Source organism: Sturnira hondurensis, unplaced genomic scaffold (genome assembly GCF_014824575.4).
Source record: "Sturnira hondurensis isolate 20B ecotype Veracruz unplaced genomic scaffold, ASM1482457v3 Scaffold0011391, whole genome shotgun sequence".
NCBI classification, from domain to species: Eukaryota; Metazoa; Chordata; class Mammalia; order Chiroptera; family Phyllostomidae; genus Sturnira; species Sturnira hondurensis.
In genome coordinates, this window is record NW_028084022.1 from 433,868 (window position 1) to 455,327 (window position 21,460).

Below are 21,460 nucleotides of genomic sequence, written 5' to 3' on the forward strand. Positions count from 1 at the left end.
TTGATGAACCCCCCTGAAACAACTGGTAGGCAGGTGCCATATGTGAGACTCCATCAACGAGGCTCACACTGTTTGCCCTACCCTGGTGATTCCCTGAGACCCCACCCATCCAACTGTTAGTCCCACCCAAGATATTTCCAATATCTTCATATGAATGGCCTATCTTGGCTCATGCTTTGGACTTTCCTAAAATATCTAAAAAACCCAGCAGCATCTGGCCTCAGCATGCCCCATACCTTTTGCTAAGTGGCCCCAGGTCCAGCATTAGCAGCAGCTGGCCTTGGTCCATAGCTTGGCCTCACCCAGGTACCTTCAAGCCTAGCACAAGTAGTGGCCATTTGCATATTGCTTTGTAACTGATGCTGGGTAGCCCCAGGCATCTGACCATGGCCTGCACCTCCCAGGAGACCTCAGAGCTAGCAAACCAAGTGGACACCTTCAGACCATTTCAAAGCTCCACTTCCCAATTATCTCCACAAACAACTTACTCAAGGGGCATCAGAGCCCTGCTGAAAAGTAAGTCCTGCTCTGTGGGGTGGTCCTCTGCACAGCTGATCCTCCATGTTGGTGAGAAGTTGGTGTTCCATCCTTGCACCTGATTGGCCTGGGTAAATCCCATTGATCTGTCAATAGCAATCAAGGCTCAACTACAAGAGGAAAGTCTGTCTTACATGCCCAGCTTGGGTGATCAGGGAGGTTGTGCCACTGGACCATACAGAACACCTACTACATTAAGCCATTCTACCAAGCCTGGAAGACATAGCAGTTCTACCTAATACAAAGAAACAAACACACAAGGACTATCAAAAGGAAGAGACAAAAAAAAAAAAAAAACAACATGTCCCAAATGAAAGAACAGAACAAAACTTCAGGAAAAAAAAAACCTAAATATAATGGAGACAAGCAATCTACCAGATGTAAAGTTCTCAACTCTGGTTATAAGGATGCTCAATGAACTTACTGAGAACTTCAACAGCATAAAAAAGAACTAGCCAGAAATGAAGAATAAGCCCTGGCTGGTGTGGCTCAGTGGATTGAGCGCGGGCCTGCGAACCAGAGGATCGTGGTTCGATTCCCAGTTGGGGCACATGCCTGGGTTGCAGGCCAGTTCCCTGCAGGCCAACTCCCAGCAGGGGATGCACGAGGGGCGGCCATGCATTGATGTTTCTCTCCCTCTCTCCTTCCCCTCTAAAAGATAAATAAATAAATAAAATCTTTAAAAAAAAGAAATGAAGAATAATATACAGGAAATCAGCCGAAGAGTAGATGAAGTGAAAAATCAAATCAGTGATTTGGAATATAAGGAAGTAAAAAACACTGAATCAGAACATCAAGAAGAAAAAAATAATAAAAAATGAGAAGAGTGTAAGGGGTCTTTGGGACAACTTCAAGTGTACCAGCATTCACATCATAAGAGTCTCAGAAGGAGAAGAGAAAGAGCAAGCAATTGGAAAGCTATTTGAAAAAAACAATGACAGAAAACTTGCTTAACTTGGTGAAGGAAATAGAAGTCCAGGAAGTCCAGAGAGTACCAAACAACATGAACTCCAAAGTCTGTAATAAGACACATCAAAATTAAAATGCAAAATAGTAAAGACAAAGAGAGAATCTTAAAAGCAGCAAAGGAAAAGCAGTTAGTTACCTACAAAGGAGCTTCTATAAGACTGTCAGCTGATTTCTCAAGAGACACTTTGCATGCCAGAAGGGATTGGCATGAAATATTCAAGGTAATAAAAAGCAAAGACCTACAACCCGAATTACCTAGCAAAGTTATCATTTAGAATCAAAGGACAGAAGAAAGCTTCCAAGAGAGGAAAAAACAAACAAACAAAACTAAAGGAGTTCACTACCACCAAACCAGTATTGTACGAAATATTAAAGGGTTTTTTTAAAGACTTTATTTATTTATCTTTAGAGGGGAAGGGAAGGAGAGAAATATCAATGTATGGTTGCCTCTCATGAGTCCCCTGCTGGGAACTGACCTGCAACCCAGGCATGTGCCCTGACTGGGAATCGAACCATGATCCTCTGGTTCGCAGGACCGCGCTCAATCCACTGAGCTACACCAGCCAGGGCTAAGGGTCTTTTTTAAGAAAGAAATAAAAAGACCAAAAATATGAACAATGAAATGTCAATAAGTACATATCTATCAACAACTGAATTTAAAAAAAACAAGACAAACAAGCAGAACAGAAACAGACTCATAGATACAGAGGACGTTTTGAAGATTGGAAGGGAGTTGGGGGGATAGGTGAAAAAGGTGAAGGGGTTAAGAAGTACAAAGTGGTTGATTGCAGAATGATCATTGGGATGTAAAATACAGCATAGGTACTATAATCAATAACATTCTAATAACCATGTATGGTGTAAGATGGGTGTGAGATTTTTGGGGATGACCACTTGGTAAGTTATGCAATGTCTAATCACTAGGGTATACACCTGAAACTAATATAATAATGTATGTCAATTGTAATTGTAAAATTTTAAAAAAAATGACTTAAAAATAAAAACTGCATTATAAACATAATACAGATACCTGCTAGGCAACAAGATAAAAAATAAAGACATTCTATTAATAAATCAAAGATGTTAATCATATACTAATGTATATAATATAAGTTACAGAATACATTATTCTGAAACTGAAAATATCTTGGTTAAAATACATTACAAATTTGTATGCAACTTATCTGCATGGGGTGCTATTTTAAACCAAGTGGGAAATATTAATATAGATTTGCAATTAAAAAATAATCCATGACTATATAAAAAGCTTCATGCTTAATCCCTCTGTTTACAACAAACACAAGAATGTAACTTTGAAAGAAATTTTGTTGAATCTACAATTTTGGCACAAGATATGAAAATACATATTAAAATTTAAAATTAACTAAAAATGACATAATCTACATCCTCTGAGAATGCCTGTGATTTGGACCTCAGCAAGTGTGTGGGGTTGACATTTTGGTTAGAAATTTCTGGCCTAACATAGGAGAATATAGTTTGAGTTTTATATTACAAGTGGCCTTTTTTCCCCAACCTAAAACATCCCGGGTTAAATAAGACCAGGATAATGAAGCATCCTGAAAAGAAACAGGATACCTACCTCTTGAGTCTCTGGCCAGAGCCCTTAATTAGGAACAAAAAAGGCCACTTCATTAGCCACACCCATTTATCAAGAACAGAGCCTTGTATTTTAAATTACATGGGTGCCCTAGAACCCTGACTGACCCAGACTCTTACTTGCCTTATTATTCAAGACCAGCACTGTAAACCATTTTGAAGAGGCCATACATGTTTCTCTGACTTCTGTCATCTCAAGTAATCAGTCCTCAGAAAGTATGTGTCATGCAAATATGGTGGTTCCTCTCTCTCTGTGAGACATATTTTTCAGAAACTTCTCTTCTAGGTATTTCTACTTAAATCCTCAGTTCTTTTGCAGGAACTTTAAATTTTCATTATTTTTAACCAGATTTCATTATTACACAAGCTAGAGTTTGTATAACTGAGCTTTATTGAATAATCACCTATATTCAGACATTTTTTCACCCAGAAAAGTAAAACAAACAAATAAAAAAGAAAAAATAGTGCTTTGTTTCTGGTGGCAAACTCTTCTGGGTGGTTAAATTAAAATCATGAACCTGTCCAAAACAGAATAATGCCACTGACTAAGTCAGTCTTAATCTCACTTTTATTTTGGAGAAACTGAATTTAAATCAAAATCAAATTCAAAATGGAATGTAGACCCATTAGCACCAGTTTCATATTCTAGTTAAAATATGTACTAATAATGCCAGTAGTATCCATGAGTAGGCTTTATCTTTGATACCACAGTGACTTTTTATTTTGCCTTGTACTGTAGTTTCACCTGCATAGGACAATATGAGACTTGTCAAGTTGTCATTGATGACGAAACATTTAATACAGAGTATTTTCACTATCATGATTACTGAAAAACAGATTTGATTGTAATTCATTAAGATAATACAAATTATGACACTTAAGAAAGGAAAAGACATTTCTTATCCAAATCAAGATCAAGCCAATCATTGTTAGTTGACAGTCAACTGTGCAGGTGGAGAAACTATTAATTGATACATGTTTATTCTTGAATATTCACAGACTGTGTATATTTGAGAAAACTTAGAACATTGTAAAATTTAAAAATGTTTCTACATTGCATGATAGAATCTAATTAGAGTTCATTAGTGAAAATAATCAACATCATAACAACTAAAAGGTTAAAAATATTCATGATGGATTTTTTCTTATTATTACAGGTAATGAGATCCTGCTTTTGTTGTTGTTGTTGCACTTAGGTTTGTTTACAGTAAATGTTAGAATGGAGTGATGTGCTAAGTTATGTTTGGAGAGTTCTTATGATCCTAAATCAGTTCCAGTCAATACTTGATGAATTTACAGAGATTTTATTACAATGGAATTTGATTTTTCTTGTATTCAAATTGGAGATTCACTTGGAAGATACTGTTAACACCTGACTTGCCATGGCAAGCTTTAGGTCCCTAATGAAAGATTTGAATTTGAATAGGAAAACAGCTAAAAACAGAAACATTTCCATGAGGAGTCAATGCTTTTCCAGTCCACTTTACCCTCTCAGTGGTACGAAACCCAAATATATTTATTCAACCCTAAGCACAAGATGCAAAAGAATGATGAAATTAAAAACAAACACGTTTCTAAAACCCAGACTGGTTCTTACAGCCATGTTACCTCTGTCAGCTTCCTTGTTCCCTGTTCCAGGACATAAAATAGGACAAGGAGTAAGCTTTTAGTATCTCCTCAGGAAGTGGTCCTCTACTTGAAGCTACTCTTGGCTCGTGGTGACATTTGGCTCAGCTTTATCTTCTACCTGCTACCTGAAGTGGGGAATTGTTTTGTCTATCTATACACTCCAATTCTGCTGAAACTGCCAGGTCTACTAGATTGCTTCTCACTTTTTTCATAAAACAGTAGTGTACCTTGTAACTCAGGTACACACCAGGTAAGAGTCAAACATCAAATACATCCTAATGTCAAAGCAGCCACCAATCATTATTTTTTAAAAGAAAATATTCACATCATGTCTGTTTTTTTAAATATTTTATTTATTTATTTATTTTTAGAGAGGGGGGGAAGGGAGGGAGAAAGAGAGAGAAAAATATCAACGTGTGAGAAACATTGATTAGTTGCTTCTCACATGTCCCCAGCCAGCTGGGCACTTGGCCTGCAACCCAGGCATGTACTGTGATTGGGAATTGAATCAGTGGCTTTTTGGTGTTCAGGCTGGCACTCAATTCCCTGAGCCACACCAGCCAGGGCTAAATCATTCTTGTGGGCCATTAAAAATCAATGGCCAAACTTATGTCAGCTTTGGATTCTGAGGACATTATGCTACATTACCATGGCAATCATCAGGATAGAATTTTTTTAAAAGAAAGATTGTAAATTGCTCATTAAAAGACTGAGTGAACAGCAGAACATACAGTTTAATCATGAGGAAAGGAAGAGACCTTACATGTTTGTGTATGCATATTAAAAAGCCATTAATGATTGCCTTCACTTTTCTTCTTGGGAAAATGCATTGTTGGTCTTTAGGGAGGTAGTGTCTTTCCCTCTTGAAAAGAAGCCCCTCGAAATGGTGAATGAAAAACCTGAAATGAAAAAAAAAATGCTTTTGTTTGTAAGATGTTAGAATCCCCACATTTACTAGATTGTTTTTTTAGACCTACTCTTTCTTAACTCCTGTTTTCTCCTCCTCCTTTAGGAGCTGTGCAGTTAGTTGTAATTGAAAATGTCCGACAGTCTGGATAATGAAGAGAAACCCCCAGCTCCCCCACTGAGGATGAATAGTAACAACCGGGATTCTTCAACAATCAACCACAGCTCCAAACCACTTCCCATGGCCCCTGAAGAGAAGAATAAGAAAGCCAGGCTCCGCTCTATCTTCCCAGGAGGAGGGGATAAAAGTAAAGTATCAGTGGCTGGGAATTGAATAGGGGCTAGTTTATTATTTCACTGTCAGTTTCTTTCTTGGGTAGTCATTTCTTGGCATTGACTGTTTAGGACCTGCTGACATTTATGTCTACATCTTCAGAGGTTGCATTTTGTGAGAAGTTAATATTTGATTGCTGTCTGTGGTTTACAGAAAATTTGCTTTTGTTGTGTTTACCTTTTACATAAAATTGAATTCATAATGTTAACCCAGGGTAAATCATAGGAATAGAACTTCTTGAATATATAAACAGTGACTTTCTTTCTGATAATTTAGAGGAGAATTTACAGTAATCTTTTCTAAATTGCAAGTTCTCCTTATAGGAAATTTGACTATAGATGAATTTACTTCTGTATATCTTTTTGACAGCTGTGAAACTTTTGAACTGAGTATGTGGGAGTCAGTCCAGGCTGCCACATTATTGTCTCTCTGACTATATCACAAGGTGGGAAGAAATTTCCAAATCATTTTTTTTTTCTCTCATCTTCTGTCAGTTGTTCCCTACACAACCAGCCCTATTTTTACTGGATATTGCAACAGTATATTATCATTTATCCTTGTGTTGTTAGTAATACCATTTCGTGCTTAAATAGCATATGCTGACACTTTGTAACACCAGGGGATTTAAAATCTCTGATAAATAATTGCCAGATTGTATTAATTAGCATAAAGTTTAAATATGGCTTCTATAAATGTGACTATTGAGACAGAAGAGAGTGAGTGAAGTACAGGGACACTGTTACCACAAAAAGTTGCCAAAAGGGCAAAAAGGATAATGTCTTTAGAAGAGAAAAGGGACATTCCTGATCTGCTTCTTCAAGGTAAACCAGATAGTTTTGTATAGGTTGCTTTCATGGTGTTAATTAAACCACAATTAGTACCATAAGGAAAGCTGAAACTCTTATTAAGGTCAGTATTGTCTCTTTATACCCACATTACTAAAGAGATGCTTTATCCCTTGTGACATAGCGGTGGGAAAGATGGAACTTATGTTAAACATCTGGATTAAAAACAAGCAAAAGAATAAGGAAACACTTTCCATGTAAGGGATCTGTGACCATGCAAGATAAATTTTTGAAGACATGTTTTCAGACACTGAAGTGGGTCCAGAAAAATTTTTTTCAAGTAAAAAGGGGTAGTTTGAGAAACTATCCATGACCTGGAGACCAAGTTTTATATGGCGGTTGTGCCAAAGAAAAAACTATTAGAGACTGAAGCTTCTGTGTTGTATCTCCCACAGTGAAGTGATTGAAGAAGTGGATTATGTGCCTGTACAAATCTTTGGTGCTGTTGAGACCTCCATGCTTTGGAAGTCATTGAACTATTTCTTTCCCTTTTGAAGAGTAGGAGTCAACTGATGCTGGCATGAAGTCAGCAAAAATAGGGAAGTTTACCTTCATGTTTTTATGTTTTGTGCCACTACTTCAGGTGGCCTCATAGTGAAATCATTACTACCATACAGAAAACTATGACCAAATCTTTCCAGAGGAGAAAAACCAGCCAAGTTACCAGTGTACTTGTGTGCAAACCAAAAAGCCTGGATGACTCCTTCTCTCCATAAGGAATTGTTTGCAAAGTATTTTCTTGTCGAAGTTTAAGACTATTTTAAATTTTGAATTCAAAATCCCACTGATTTTTCACAGTTTGTTTGGTACCTCAAATGTACTTGCCAATGTGCATCCTGATGTTAAGGGTGTTTTTATAATTATTCTCATGTCTCACATACTCAAGCTCTCAGATCAGTGTTTGATATGGTCTTTTAAGATGTGTTCCAAATTTGTAATATAGCTTTGTTGTTCAAAATCTCACAAAGGTTCCTCTTTCTTAAGACCCTTGTGCATGGTATTTGTAAACCACCACTAATGCTATACTCTTAATAAAAGAGGCTTTAGATAATTTAACATGGCCTATAATGAATACAACCTGAGAGAAAACTTGGCTAGATATGATGAAATATCTTTCAGCATGCCTTCTGAAGACAAAAAAAAAATCTTTGGATCAAGAAGAACCTATGGGTGCAGGTGAACACTTGGCATAGGAGCAGTCATTGGCTGAAGTTGAATCCAAACCCGTTGACACTAATCCAAGTGATGTGATGCTGCTATAACTCTCAGGAAACTTCCAGTAACCCAGAGGTGATTATCAGAAGTGATGATGAAGATACTTAAGGATCTATGGAACTGGAGCAACAGGAACAAATATTTTAGAACAAGATTATAACCTCCCCCAAAAGTAGTTCAAAGTGATACTTTTTCATGTCAAACTTTACCTATAAAGAGGTGCTATGATGCCTTCAAAAATATCACATTAGACAGAAATCATCTTTCATCAGGATTTACATAATCAAATAGTGCCATTTAATATCATTGCTGGTCAGCTGATAAGCTGCCTTCAGAAGTTTGAATGGTTTAATTGAACTATTTAAGGAGGTTATAAGAGTCTTTTGACAACACTATATTGAGAAGAAAGCAACCTCAGAAGAGCATGAATTATCAAGTAATGTCATTTTTAAATATATTTTATTGATTATGTTATTACAGTTGTCCCATTTTCCCCTCTTCACTCCCCTCCACCCCCCTCCCACCCACTTCCCCCCCTTTAGTTCATGTCTATGTGTCATAAGTTCTTTGGCTTCTACATTTCCTATACTATTCTTACCCTCCCCGTCTATTTTCTACCTACTATCTATGCTACTTATTCTCTGTACCTTTCCCCCTCTCTCCCACTCCCACTCCCCTGTTGATAACTCTCCATGTGATCTCCATTTCTGTGGCTCTGTTCCTGTTCTAGTTGTTTGCTTAGTTTGTTTTTGTTTTTGTTAACAAAACAAAAACATTTATTAACAACCTAAAGGTGTGGTTGTTAATAAATGCGAGTTTGCTCTCATTTTACTGTACATATTTTTTATCTTCTTTTTCTTAGATAAGTCCCTTCAACATTTCATATAATAAGGGCTGGGCGATGATGAACTCTTTAACTTGACCTTATCTGAGAAGCACTTTCTCTGCCCTTCCATTCTAAATGAAAGCTTTGCTGGATAGAGCAATCTTGGATGTAGGTCCTTGCCTTTCATGACCTGGAATACTTCTTTCCAGCCCCTTCTTGCCTGTAAGGTCTCTTTTGAGAAATCAGATAACAGTCTGATGGGCACTACTTTGTAGGTAACTGTCTCCTTATCTCTTGCTGCTTCTAGGATTCTCTCCTTCATTTTAATGTTGGCTAATGTAATTATGATGTGCCTTGGTGTGTTCCTCCTTGGTTCCAACTTCTTTGGGACTCTCTGAGCTTCCTGGACTTCCTGGAAGTCTATTTTCTCTGCCAGATTGCGGAAGTTCTCCTTTATTATTTGCTCAAATAACTTTCCACTCATTGCTCTTTCACTTCTCATTCTGATACCCCTATAATTTGGATGTTGGAATGTTTAAAGATGTCCTGGATGTTCCTAAGCTTCTCCTATTTTTTTGAATTCTTATTTCTTCATTCTTTTCTGTTTGGTTGTTTCTTTCTTCTTTCTGGTCCGCTATATTGATTTGAGTTCCAGTTTACTTCCCATCACTATTGGTTCCCTGTATATTTTCCTTTATTTCACTTAGCATAACCTTCATTTATCATCTAATTTGTGACCAAATTCAACCAATTCTGTGAGCCTGATGATCACCAGTGCTTTGAACTGCGCATCTGACAGGTTGGCTATCTCTTCATCGCTTAGTTGTATTTTTTCTGGAGCTTTGATCTGTTTTTTCATTTGGGCCATGTTTTTTTTTTGTCTTGACATGCTTGTTACATAGTGAGGGGTGGAGCCTTAGGTGTTTTCCCAGGTGAGGCAACCCAGGTTGCTGCCTTGTGATGCTGTATGTGGGGGAGGGGGTCTGAGAGGGAACAATGGCGCTTGCTCTGGTCTCTGCTGGATTTTAGTCCCTTTTGTTGCTTCCCCCAAGAAAACTAGGCTGTTCTGGTGCTGATTCCGAGGTGGGTGGGGTTTTGTACATTCTAGGACTCTGTGGATCTCTCCAACAAACTCTTCTGTGAGACTGGGTGTCTCTCTCGGCACCTCAACTCCCACAGGTGTTTTCAATTGGTGTTTTTAGGCATTATTTCCCTATGCTGGAACCCTGGTTTGTGAGGTCTGTCTCACTTTCCAGTTTCACCTGGTTTATCTACGCACAAATGTGGGACCGCCGGGTCTGCCAGCTGCCTTGTGTGCTGCACCCCTCCACAATCCGCCACCTCCCTGGGTCCACCCGCTGTTGTCTTGTGTGCTCAGGTCTGCCAGCCAGCACTTTTTTTTTTTTGCCTGGACCCCTCTCCGCGCGGCTCCGCCCCTCCTACCAGTCTGAATGGATGTGTCTACTTTAACTCCTTGGTTGTCAGACTTCCATACAGTTCAATTTTCTTTCAGTACTGGTTGTTATTTTGTTTCTAAATTTTTGTTGTCCTTATTTTGGTTGTGCTAGGAGGCACAGTGTGTCTACCCACACCACCATATTGGCCAGAAGTCTCAAGTAATGTCATTTAAATACTAGTGCTGAAGAGCTGATAATCTGCCTTCAGGAAAAACTTGAATAATTTAATTTGAACTCTATACCAACGTGCTAAAGTTTCATGGAAAAAAACTTGATAAGACAGAAAGCATCTTCAGAAGAGTCAAAGTCATTAAGTTGTAACACTTAAAATCACTTGATTTGTAAGGTTAAAGCCACCAGCAAGTTGTTATAATTTTAGGATTGGACTTAGATTACTCTGAGAGTATGGAGAACCATGATTTGAATTAAGAGTCCACCTCTGTTCATTGCCTCACTGTCACTGCCAATAATGAGTGGTACATCTTCATCACCTCTGGAAATCATCTTATGATGGAAATGGAAACTATGTAGAGCCTGTCATTTTTACTAATTTAAGCTATGTAAACTCTCATTATTTTTATGTAATATACTGTTGTTATTGTTTGGTTTTACTATGCAAAAAAGTATTTATGAGGGCTTTCAACATTCACATGTAACCTCACTTTCCTTGCTCTTTTTTTAACCTCCTAAAATCATAATTTCATCAGCTGAACTCTCCTACCTTGGGGGTCTCCTATTCAGGAATAGGACTCTCACAAGTAGGGAGGGGTGTCTGTGTTTCTGCCTTTCAGTGACTTCTTGGGCTATACCACTCTCAGTCTTGAATGAATGGAAAGAGCCCTGGATTTGGATTCAGAGCCCTGGGTTTGAGTCCACCTCTGTCACTGATCATTGTGACTTTGGGCTAGTCACTTAGTTTCTCTGAGCCTAAGTTTCATCACATGTTAAATGAGGAGAGTAATATCTAGCCTATCTCACAAGATATTGTTGATGACCATATATAATTCTAAGTATGAGGATCCTGTTAAAAAATAATATTTTAAATTTAAAAGAAATAAATTTTATACTTATTAAGTGCTTAGTAATTGTAAGATGTTATTATATTTGCATCATTCTGGACCTTAGAATCAAACAACCATAAAACTAGATTTTAGAATTCTTGTTTTTTTCAGTAACTTTGTTCTGGACTAGAATTTATATATCGATTGTAGAAAATTGCAAAACTGAAATTTCCCATAATTCCACAGTCCACTAATAACTGGCTGGGTTAGTATTTTTACTCCTAATTCTTCTTCTCATGATAGGGAAATTTTTTTTACCAGCATCAAAAACTTTGGAAAATAAAGACAAACATAGAAAAATATTAAAATCACTCACATTCACAAATATCATTTTGGTGGATTTCTTTACAGAGCTTTTATAGCTGTATAAAAGTATATTTTTACCTAGTTAAAGTAATAAAATATACAGTTTTATATCCTGTTTTTCACTTAAAATTTTTGTCATGAGAATTTTTTTAAAGTTTTTATAAATATCATTTTGTTGATGGTATATAATATTTCATCATATGGTGGCAACAGTGGTTTATTTAACCATTTCTTTTATTGGATATTTGGGTTCCTTATATCAAATTTTTGATATAAATAATGTCACAATGTCTACTTGTTTAATTAAATGAAAGTACTTGCTTTGGTGTCAGCAGAAGTTTTTGCTTATTTGTTTTAAGAAATCTATTAAATAGCTCTGTTTCATTGAACAAATAGGACTTCAAGAGACAGCTAGAAAACAACATGAGAAGTAGTAGATGTAATTTGAAGATTGATGATCTGTCTTTGTTGGAGACTGTTCCATGAGCTGATTATTGGTATTCAAACAAATTAGAATAGACAATTTCCCACCATTTTATTGTACTTCACTATAGGAAAGTTTTCAGCATTAGATCAGGAAAGGACATCCTGAACAAGTGTTTTGATTTTGTTTTACATAACCTGTGTAGTGTGAGACTGACAAGGTTTCTCTTTTGTTGGCCATGAGAAAGATTGGAACCAAATGTGTGGCTGACGCATAGCATGTATCAGGGAATCTGTGGTATGAATCCCCTTTGCATTAGCTTTTTTTCCAGTCTCCATTTTATGTTCCTATCTTTTTTGTTCCTTTTTCTTTCTTTCCTCTGTGAGAGGCTGTGTTGGGCTTCAGTGAAGACTTATCTACTTTGAACTGATGCTGTCATATTGTATTTTGTGAATTCTTGTAAGCCACCTGATATTCATTTTGGAGCAAGGTGGAGAATAAATACACAAATGAGTAAATAAATACATGAAAAATTACAAAGGCAATGAGGCAAATGAATCTGCCACAACTCTGAAAATGGCATAGTACCTCTAAAAATAATCAATGTTAAGAACTTGAAGCTTGGAAGAACATGTGAGAAAGAAGCAAGTGAGACTTCATTTGGAGGAGATGTGGTCTTTGTAACATCTGTGTCTTCTGAAGCATGTTTATGCGTCTTGTGTCACACTTGAGTATCAGGTGTATTTCAGAGGACATGTAATGTTATGTGAAGGGCTATGTCTTTAGAGAGTATAGTTCATGTGCATTTTGTTTGTGGGGAATCCAGAGAGATTTGGTAGCTGGTGAGCCTGGGAATAAAATAAAGGCCTCTCTTCCTAGAGGAGTATTGGGAAATAGTGGGATATAAATCAAGACAGACAAGAAGTGATCTACCATTTACTGGTTGAGCTAAGCTGTTTTCCAGGCACTATACATATATTTAATCTTTAAATCCTTACAATCACTCTGCATTATCCCCTTTTTACAGATGAGGCAATTTGAGTTTAAAGTGTTTAAGTCGACAGCCTAGCATCACATAGCAAATGATGGAAGCCAGAAGTATCCAAGGTGTCTTGGACTCCAAACCCTATGGTTGGTCTATACTCTGTAACAAAGCCTTGCAACAGAACAAAAGGAATGTGTGGGAAACTACATTCTTAGCATCCAAAAGCCAGCAGTGGCTTTCATTTTTTCCTTAAGAATATGGTATTGTGCTTTGAAATTTTTCTCACTTTCAGAAAAGCAGACTCTTTTTTTTATCACCACTCAGTAGGAAAGAGTGAAAACTTTTTCATGCTTTAAAAAAATAATGGTGAGAAGTATTCTTCATAATAGAGTGGTGCTAACATTTTATGTGGGTGTTTTGTGGGTATGATTCTTATTTTGTGTGTGCACTTTACAGGCTTGAATACTGCTTACTTTAGAAAGTTGAGGCTCTAAATGAGTGTGCTCATATATATGAAGTTCTGTAAGTGCCATATAGTTTGTTATTGTATTGCATATATATTGTTCTAATTCCTAGAATGTTATTTTCTATACATACTACACAGCAGAAAGCATTAATTACTGTGCAACAATTATGTTAAAAAAGACTCTTAGTTATCCTATGCTCTTGTTAATCAAATGTTTTGGTCAATGCACATTGCTAACTTTCATCTAATTAATGCACAATAAAAATACCTAGTATGATAAATAGACTGAAAAGTATGCAGTCTTTCTTCAGTGATGCTGAAGACCCTTTGGGATCTTGAGTAGCTCAAAGTTATTATCATTGAACCAACAATGAATGGGAGTCTCAATTAATTGTGGTTTCTGTTATCAGAATGCCAGATGTCAGAGACTGCTACATCTCGAATGGTGTTTACATTCCTCTTGGTTCTCCAAAGTAGACCATACAGCTCAGCAAAAGAGTGCCTTTGGAGATCATTGCACTACTCTTTGGAAAGCCTGAAGGGCATGACATCTTCCTTGTACTCCAGGGTCAGTGCTGTGCCCCAGGAAAATTTTCCTATACTACTCCTTTACTTTTATAAGTCCCCTGTGGTTGAAATGGGAAGAAGGTGGGATAGTGAGGCACTTTATCTACTAGGGTCTGTGCTTCCACTTAAAGGTTAACAAATGGGAAATTGAAGAAAAATATGGTAGCCCACTAAAACTAGCAGCCAAATTCAAGACAAGTATGGATTGTAGGATTGGGAGAGGTTTATGAGGGGGGACCCAGTAAGAAACAGAATTATCTTCTAGAGCATGGGTCCCTTGTAGTACAGGCTTCCCCCACTAGGTGAGTGTTCTAGGAACCCAACTATATCAGTGTACTAGCTGGTGTTGTGAGAGGCTGTGTTAGGCTTCAGTGAATTATTTTGAAGACTCTTTCATTACCTTTGCCCATTTCATTATGGGTGATTGACAAGTGCACCTGCCCACACTGTGCTCAGTGTTCAGCAGTTTTTGACCAAAAATGTTATGACCCTTGTGCTCCACCTTTCCTATTCACTCAATCTTGCCCTGACCAAGTATTTTTTGCTTGTTTGTGTCCCTGGATGAAACAAGTCCTCTAAGGAAAACATTTTGCCAATGTGGAAGAGGTGAAACAAAAAATGTCAGAAGCATAAACGGCATCAAAATTGACGAGTTCAAAAGCTGTTTTGAGCAAAGTCTTGATAGGTGTCTTGCATCAAATGGAGTGTACTTTGAATGCGATTGAAGTTTAAACATGTAAGAATAAATGCACAATTTTTATAAATAATTTGTTTTTGTGTCCCCCTTTGTAATTATACAAAGGAGAGAAATAATAGGGAGAAATAAATTGAGAGAAGAAGTAATGTTTGAGAGGCAATTAGGAGGTGAAGAAGATACAGGGGATGGATGAGAAGGGATAAGACAGAAGAGAGTTGTATCAAACATTTAAATGAAGTATTGAATGGAAAGGACACTAGCTACAGGATACAAAGTTACTGTCCTTCTTAAAGTAAATGAAGCCCCCCATTTTTTTCCTCAAACTTGTGCCCTGTAAAATTATCCACATGATCAGATGTGTCTGGTTTAGGACATTGCCTTATATTTACTTTTTGTTTTCAAACACTTTTCATTAAAACTGCTACATGTGTGAATTGGGTGTAAATGAGAGTGGAAGCAGTGTGTTGTCTGGAAGGAGATCAGCATAAGAGTCAACTTGATTAGTCAGAATGATCACTGCTGTTGAATGTCTTTGAAGATGTTACCACTGAAAGTGATAGCTATCAGTGTGTGTGAGTGGGAGTCACTAGAATGGCTTAGAAAGGACCATCATTTCCTTTCTTCAGTCATCCTCATGAAACATCCAACCTATGAATTGGGCTTGTAGCTGCTCTTGCAGAGAGTCAGGTACCACTTTGACTATTTTTCTATACATTAAAGGCTGCTCCTTTACGGAGGGCACATATTGTTTCCCATAGCCACTGAAGAACTGGCAGGCAGAAATGGGCTTACTATTTTACAAGAGAGAATGAAATTAGACATAAAGAAATTATGTGCTGATTAGATCAGATGTGCTGATTAGATACAATGATTACCAAGGGTGAACTTTTCTAAGTTCTCTATTGGGTGTCTCATGGCTTTATCAGGTCCTACCTGAAGGCCAGAGAATAAAACTTCCACCAGGGGCCTTTCCAAATGTATGTTTCTGAGATTTAATAATATAATGAAACATACTATAATAAGAGCAGTGAATGTTTAAAACAGCCCAGTTTAATTCTCTCTCAGTAGTTATATCTCTAAGGACTTTACTTATAAGGTTAATGAGATGATGTATTTTGGATAGCAGTTATAGAGATATTACAATATTCAAATTGTTTTCATATCCACTACCTCCTTCATACCTCCTATGATAGAGGCAAGGATTATCCCAGGGTTACAAAAAGCTTCAAAATAGGTTTTAGCCAATGGAACATATAAAAGTGGAACCTTTACAGAAGTAGGTGAAACCTAGGTGAAAATAACCCATTTTCTCTACCAGCAAATACAACAGTAAGTCATACCTTTGTCTTTACAAGTTTTTCCTGCTAAGGGCCTAACTTTCTAGCAGAAAGTAATAGCCTTTATAAAAAATAAAATTAATTATTTCCTCCAGATTACACTGTTATTTGGGGGGCTATGAAATATTTGTCTATTATAAAAATATGATATTTTTAAATTAAAATATTAAAGAACCATATTAAAATAGAACATGAGAGTCACCTATCATCCTTTCCCTTATATTCACTCATACTTCAGTATATTCAGGGCCTTTTTTCCTCATTTAATAAACACTTATTTTTTTTCTGATCAGAATCAGTATATATTTTGCTCAAGATGCTAGATTTAAGCCAGAAATATATGTTATGTAGAACCTCTTTTTAAGTCTTTTCCCCACCTTGCATTGCCATTTTTAAATACTTAGAGCCAAGAATAAACTATTTTTATGTCCAATTTTCCACTGTAATGACCATATGTAGTTTGGAGTATTTCCATTGGAAAAAATAAATTTGAAGGCTCACAAAATAACATATTTCTACCAAAAAGTAGAGGGTATCTAGAGAATTAGTCTTTCTGTGTGTAAGCAAAAATGTACATTTCATGAATCCAGGTGGTAATCAATTCCTTTGGGTCCCTTCTTATAATATGCCCCCAAACAAAATATTTTAACTGTTCTCAGGTACTTATTCTTACCCAAGTATAAGACTTCAGAAAGCTTCCCTTGGGGGGTTATGGCACAGTGTTCTCTGTGACCCATGACTCAGAAGGTGGAATAGAACAACTACAGTACTTAACTTAGTTCATTTTCCTGGTAGTTAAGTAAACACTGAGGCATTTTAATTCCTAAAGGCCATAGGACAATATTTTGTAAAAGATCCCTGTGAGGCATTGACCAGCAGCCTCTTAGTGAATGAAGTAAACTAATAAACCATTGAAAGCACCTACCTCCCAGCTAAAGATTGACCAAGTCAGTAAGGATCATCTAGGAAAAGTGATAGTTGAAGCAACAGAAGATGGATCACCCTTTAAAAATACTTCTATATTCTTTTAACATAGCTTTCCCAGAGCAAAGTCCAGGAATATTGAAGTGAAAAACAGGTATTTTAGTATGATGTATCTCCAACCAGCCTTCCTCACTGCCCCTGCTAGAAGAGGTTCCTCTATTTGCACAAGTTGTTTGGCTTCAGGAACATATAACAGTGCAGATTGCACTGGGGCAGGGGAGTGGGACAAAGTAGAGAGGAGACGGGACAGTGGGGGGCTGGGAAGGATTTTAGTGTCAAGCAAGGGATTGTGGGACAAGGGCTACTCCCAGGAGAGCTCCAACTTCAGCAACTCCAATATAAGCCCCCTAAGAAAATATTTTAATAGACCTACTTTTCTCAAAGGGTTTAATGGAAGATCGCAGGTTAGAGACATATGCAACCAGATAGTGTATAAATCTGAGCTGCATGCTAAATTTGAGCACAAATCTAGTTTATTAGCTATATCAGTTTTAAAATCAGTTATAATATAATTAGATGTTAACATAGGCTTACCTGGAGCATGTTTTATGATTAACTCAGAAAAGATTTGTGCCTGCTTTTTATGTGCCTGGCTCTATGCTGAGTGTTGTCAGGGTTACTACATATAAGACCAGGTTCTTTGTCCTGAGGTAATTTTCAATCTAGTTGCAGGGATCAAATATACACAATTTATAGGAAGTGTCCAATAGCTAATCTTTAGAGGCAACAGATTCAGTGGCAAGTAGGTCCTCCCCATTTTACCCTCACCATTATTTTTCTCCTCAGCCTGCATGAAATAGGAACCATTTTGAAGCCTTGCCCACACCCATGTCATATGTACCTAGAAGCACATAGCTACCTGGCTTTTCTGCCAGAAAACACTCTATCATATTATTCATCTACTGAAAAAACTTTCCCAGTAGAATTTTCATTACTGTCTCTCACTTCCTCATCAATATGCTATACATTTCTACTTCCAAGCTTTGCTTCTCTTGTTTTTCCTCCTTTAGTTGCCTTGCCCTTTCCTGCCTGTTTAGTCTTTAAGATCCATCTCTGTAGTCTTACCTTTGCCAGTAATCCCTCACTGTCCACCACTGGTTTTATACTCTTTTCATATTAGAATCTAATTTTCTTTGATTTGGTATTATCAATTTCTATTTTTTATTTGCTCAACTTATTTCTCCAATTAGCTTGCAAGCTTAGAACATTAGATTCCTAATAAAGTACCATAATCTGTCACTACACTGATCCTGAATTCTTTGTATACTTGTTAACTGACTCACTGACTGATTCAAAGGAAAGGACCCTAGATCAGTAGCAGGAGGGAACTGGTCATTAGAGCTAAGGTTTTGAAATGCTTAGTGCTTAGAACTAGCCAGCCTATGTGCTTTTTTCTTTGGAAAAATTATTTCTGCATTTTAGAAATTATTTATATAATGTTTAATTTTCACTCTCTGTATTAACGTGGCTTTAAATGTTACTTTTTAAATTATACTGTATACTGTAACTTTGTATACTTTCCATTTCTTTTTCAAAATGATTACTGTTCTGTGCTTTCAGGATAATTTTTTTAATTCTATTTATTTATTTAGAGGGGAAGGAGAGAGGGAGAGAAACATCAATGTATGGTTGCCTTTCATACATTCCCTGCTGGGAGTTGGCCTGCAGGGAAATGTCCTGCAACCCAGGCGTGTGCCCTGACTGGGAATCGAACCTTGATCCTCTGGTTCGCAGGCCTGTGCTCAATCCACAGAGCTACGCCAGCCAGGGCCTTTCAGGCTAAATTTATGTGGGAAAGCATTTCTCTATGTCTGTTCCCTGCCCTTCCTTTTTTTTTTTCCTGCATGCTCTGTTTTCAAGGAGCTAGAAAGTATTCTAAAAAAGTAATTTTGGATATGACCATATGACATCCAATGAAAAGGCCCAACAAAATTTCCAGCAATTTTAGGGGAATATGACAAGTGGAACTCCTACAATAAGGAAGATTCAGGTGACAGTTTTCTAAAATGCTTTCAGAAGGCAAGCATAGGCCTATCCAGGGATTTCATCTGGGGACAATTGGTTGTTTTGCTGTACCTTGAACCCTGCCCATCTGTGTTGACAATATATATGGTTTTAGCCCCAAAGTGCCACCTCAGAAGAGGTATGTCTGATGTGTACACAGTCATCCCCACTGTTGGGGAAAAATAACAACAATGTCACCACCACCAACTTCAATTATAACTACTCTTTAACATATCCCCTCACTCCTTAGCTTTCTTGGGAAACCTGGATCATTGCCTCCTCATCCATCAACACATAATGGCAAATATGCATGACCTGTCTCCATATACTGGGTCTCATTTCATTAAATGAAAATCATTTATTCATTCATTCATGTATTTGCATATTCATTAAATATTTATTGAATCAGGTCTTATTCTTCATAGATGCTGGAGTACAAAGGTGAATAAGTACAATCTCTTGCCTTTAAGAAACTGGTGGCTTAGTGAGGGACAAAGACAAGTCAGTCAATGATTAGAGTTTATCATGGTAAGTATAACATAAAAGTGAGCACTGAAGAGGGGTATCTATTCAAGCCTGAGCTTGCGGAGAGGGGAAGTTAGAGAAAGCTTCCTGGAGGAGGTAACTATTGAACTGAGGTGAGTCTTAAAGAAGGAAAAGAGCTGTACATGTAAGAGATGAATGGCCTTTCAGATCAAAGGAATATTAACATTATAAAGGAAGTAGGCATGGCACACTATTAGCTGAGGTTCTGTAAATACAACTATAAGTAGTGCAGAATAGCTGGGGCATACAGTGAGAGTGGGAGAGGGGTGGGGGGTAGAACTATGAAAGTTATTAGGGACTAGATCCTGGAGAACTTATTTATGCTACACTAAGGGCTTTGAATTTGGTTTTGAAGGCAGTGGCGAAACATTGAAGCAGGGATATATCACATTTGTGTGTCAAAATATCACCCTAGCCAGAGGAGGAGAATGAATTTGGGAAGAGAGGGATGGAAGGAGACAAGGCAGGCTGTTGGAGTCATCCAAATGAGAAATGCCTGGCCTGGCCTCAAGGCCAGTATCAATATAAATAGTAGAGAACAATACAGTAGGAATCTTTAGTAGGAAGAATTAATAGAATTAGGCAACCGATCAGATTGTAGGAAGAGAAAATGGAGAGGGTAAAGTAGAAAACACAGGAGGAATTGTAGATCTTGTTTGGGGTGGGGAAAGGCAGCAAAAATAGATTACTTTAGAAAATATTTAGAGTGAGGGGCCTGTGAGGCCTCCAAATAGAGATATTCAGTAGGCAGTTAACTCCATGGGCTCAGGGTACAGCAGAAAGGTCAGGGCTGGAAGTGCATATGGGGAATCACTAATGTAGATGATAATTGAAAACATACAAGTACATGAAGTGACCTAAGGGAGAGCTGAGGTGATAAGAAGAGATGAGGACCTAGGACAGCTCCTGGCGAGTACTATTTAGAGTCAACAGAAGATGCAGAAATGTAGGAACAGACTTTAGAAAAGTGTTATGTAAAAGAAGGTGGGGAAGAGTACCATGAAATTTATGGTCAGCAATGTTAGTTTTCACTGAGAGGTCAATGGTGATATGGACTGAAAAGTAGCCATTTTCAAGAAGGTGATTAATTTGTGACCTCAGGGACTTAGTGCTGTGGTTGGAGGAGTGAGGACTAAAGAAGTCTAGATTGCCTTTTCCAAACATTTAAAAAAGAAAAGGCTGAGAGACCAGCAGTTAGGGAAAGATTCGATGTGACAGAAGGTTTTAATTTTTAAGGACAAAAGATATCTCAGCATGTCTTTTAAGCCAAATAGGAAGTGTCAGTCGAGGGGGAGAGTTTGAAGGTACCAGGTAAAATGAAAGAAGTGAGAGGGACTTGGATCTAGATACCAGTGGAAGAGTAAACCTGAAGCAGAAGGATGGGACATTGCTTGCAGTGAGTTGAGAGATAACTGCATAAGACTAGGAGAAGGAGTGAAGTCAAAAGAGTTCCAAACTGGTGGCCTTCATTTTTCTCATTGAAATAAAAAGAATTTCATATGCTGAAAGTAAGAGAGAAGAAGCTAAAGCACAAGTTTGAGTAAAGTGGTACATTTCTGTAATATTCAGCAAGAGGAGTGGAAAACGAAGTTGGCAGGGGTAAATAAGAATATTGCTGAGCACCATTAATCACCCAACTATCATCTATGAACACCAATATTCATAGCTATATGTTTTCTCCACCAGCAACTTTCAATAGCCTCGGTGTGGAAGTGGAGGTTTTGTGATTGGATTCTCTGTGGGTAGAG

The 21,460-nt window shown here is 37.5% G+C and overlaps 1 protein-coding gene across 1 annotated transcript in view; it reads left to right on the forward strand.

Moving 5' to 3' along the window:
- Positions 1-5,773: 5,773 nt before the first annotated feature.
- The window catches only part of PAK3 (p21 (RAC1) activated kinase 3), a 121,170-nt gene continuing 105,483 nt past the window's right edge, over positions 5,774-21,460 (forward strand). Inside the window, exon 1 of the mRNA XM_037060161.1 lies at positions 5,774-5,966. Coding sequence (XP_036916056.1) covers positions 5,792-5,966 — 175 coding nt within the window. The 5' untranslated portion in view covers positions 5,774-5,791. The remainder of the gene's footprint in view (positions 5,967-21,460) is intronic.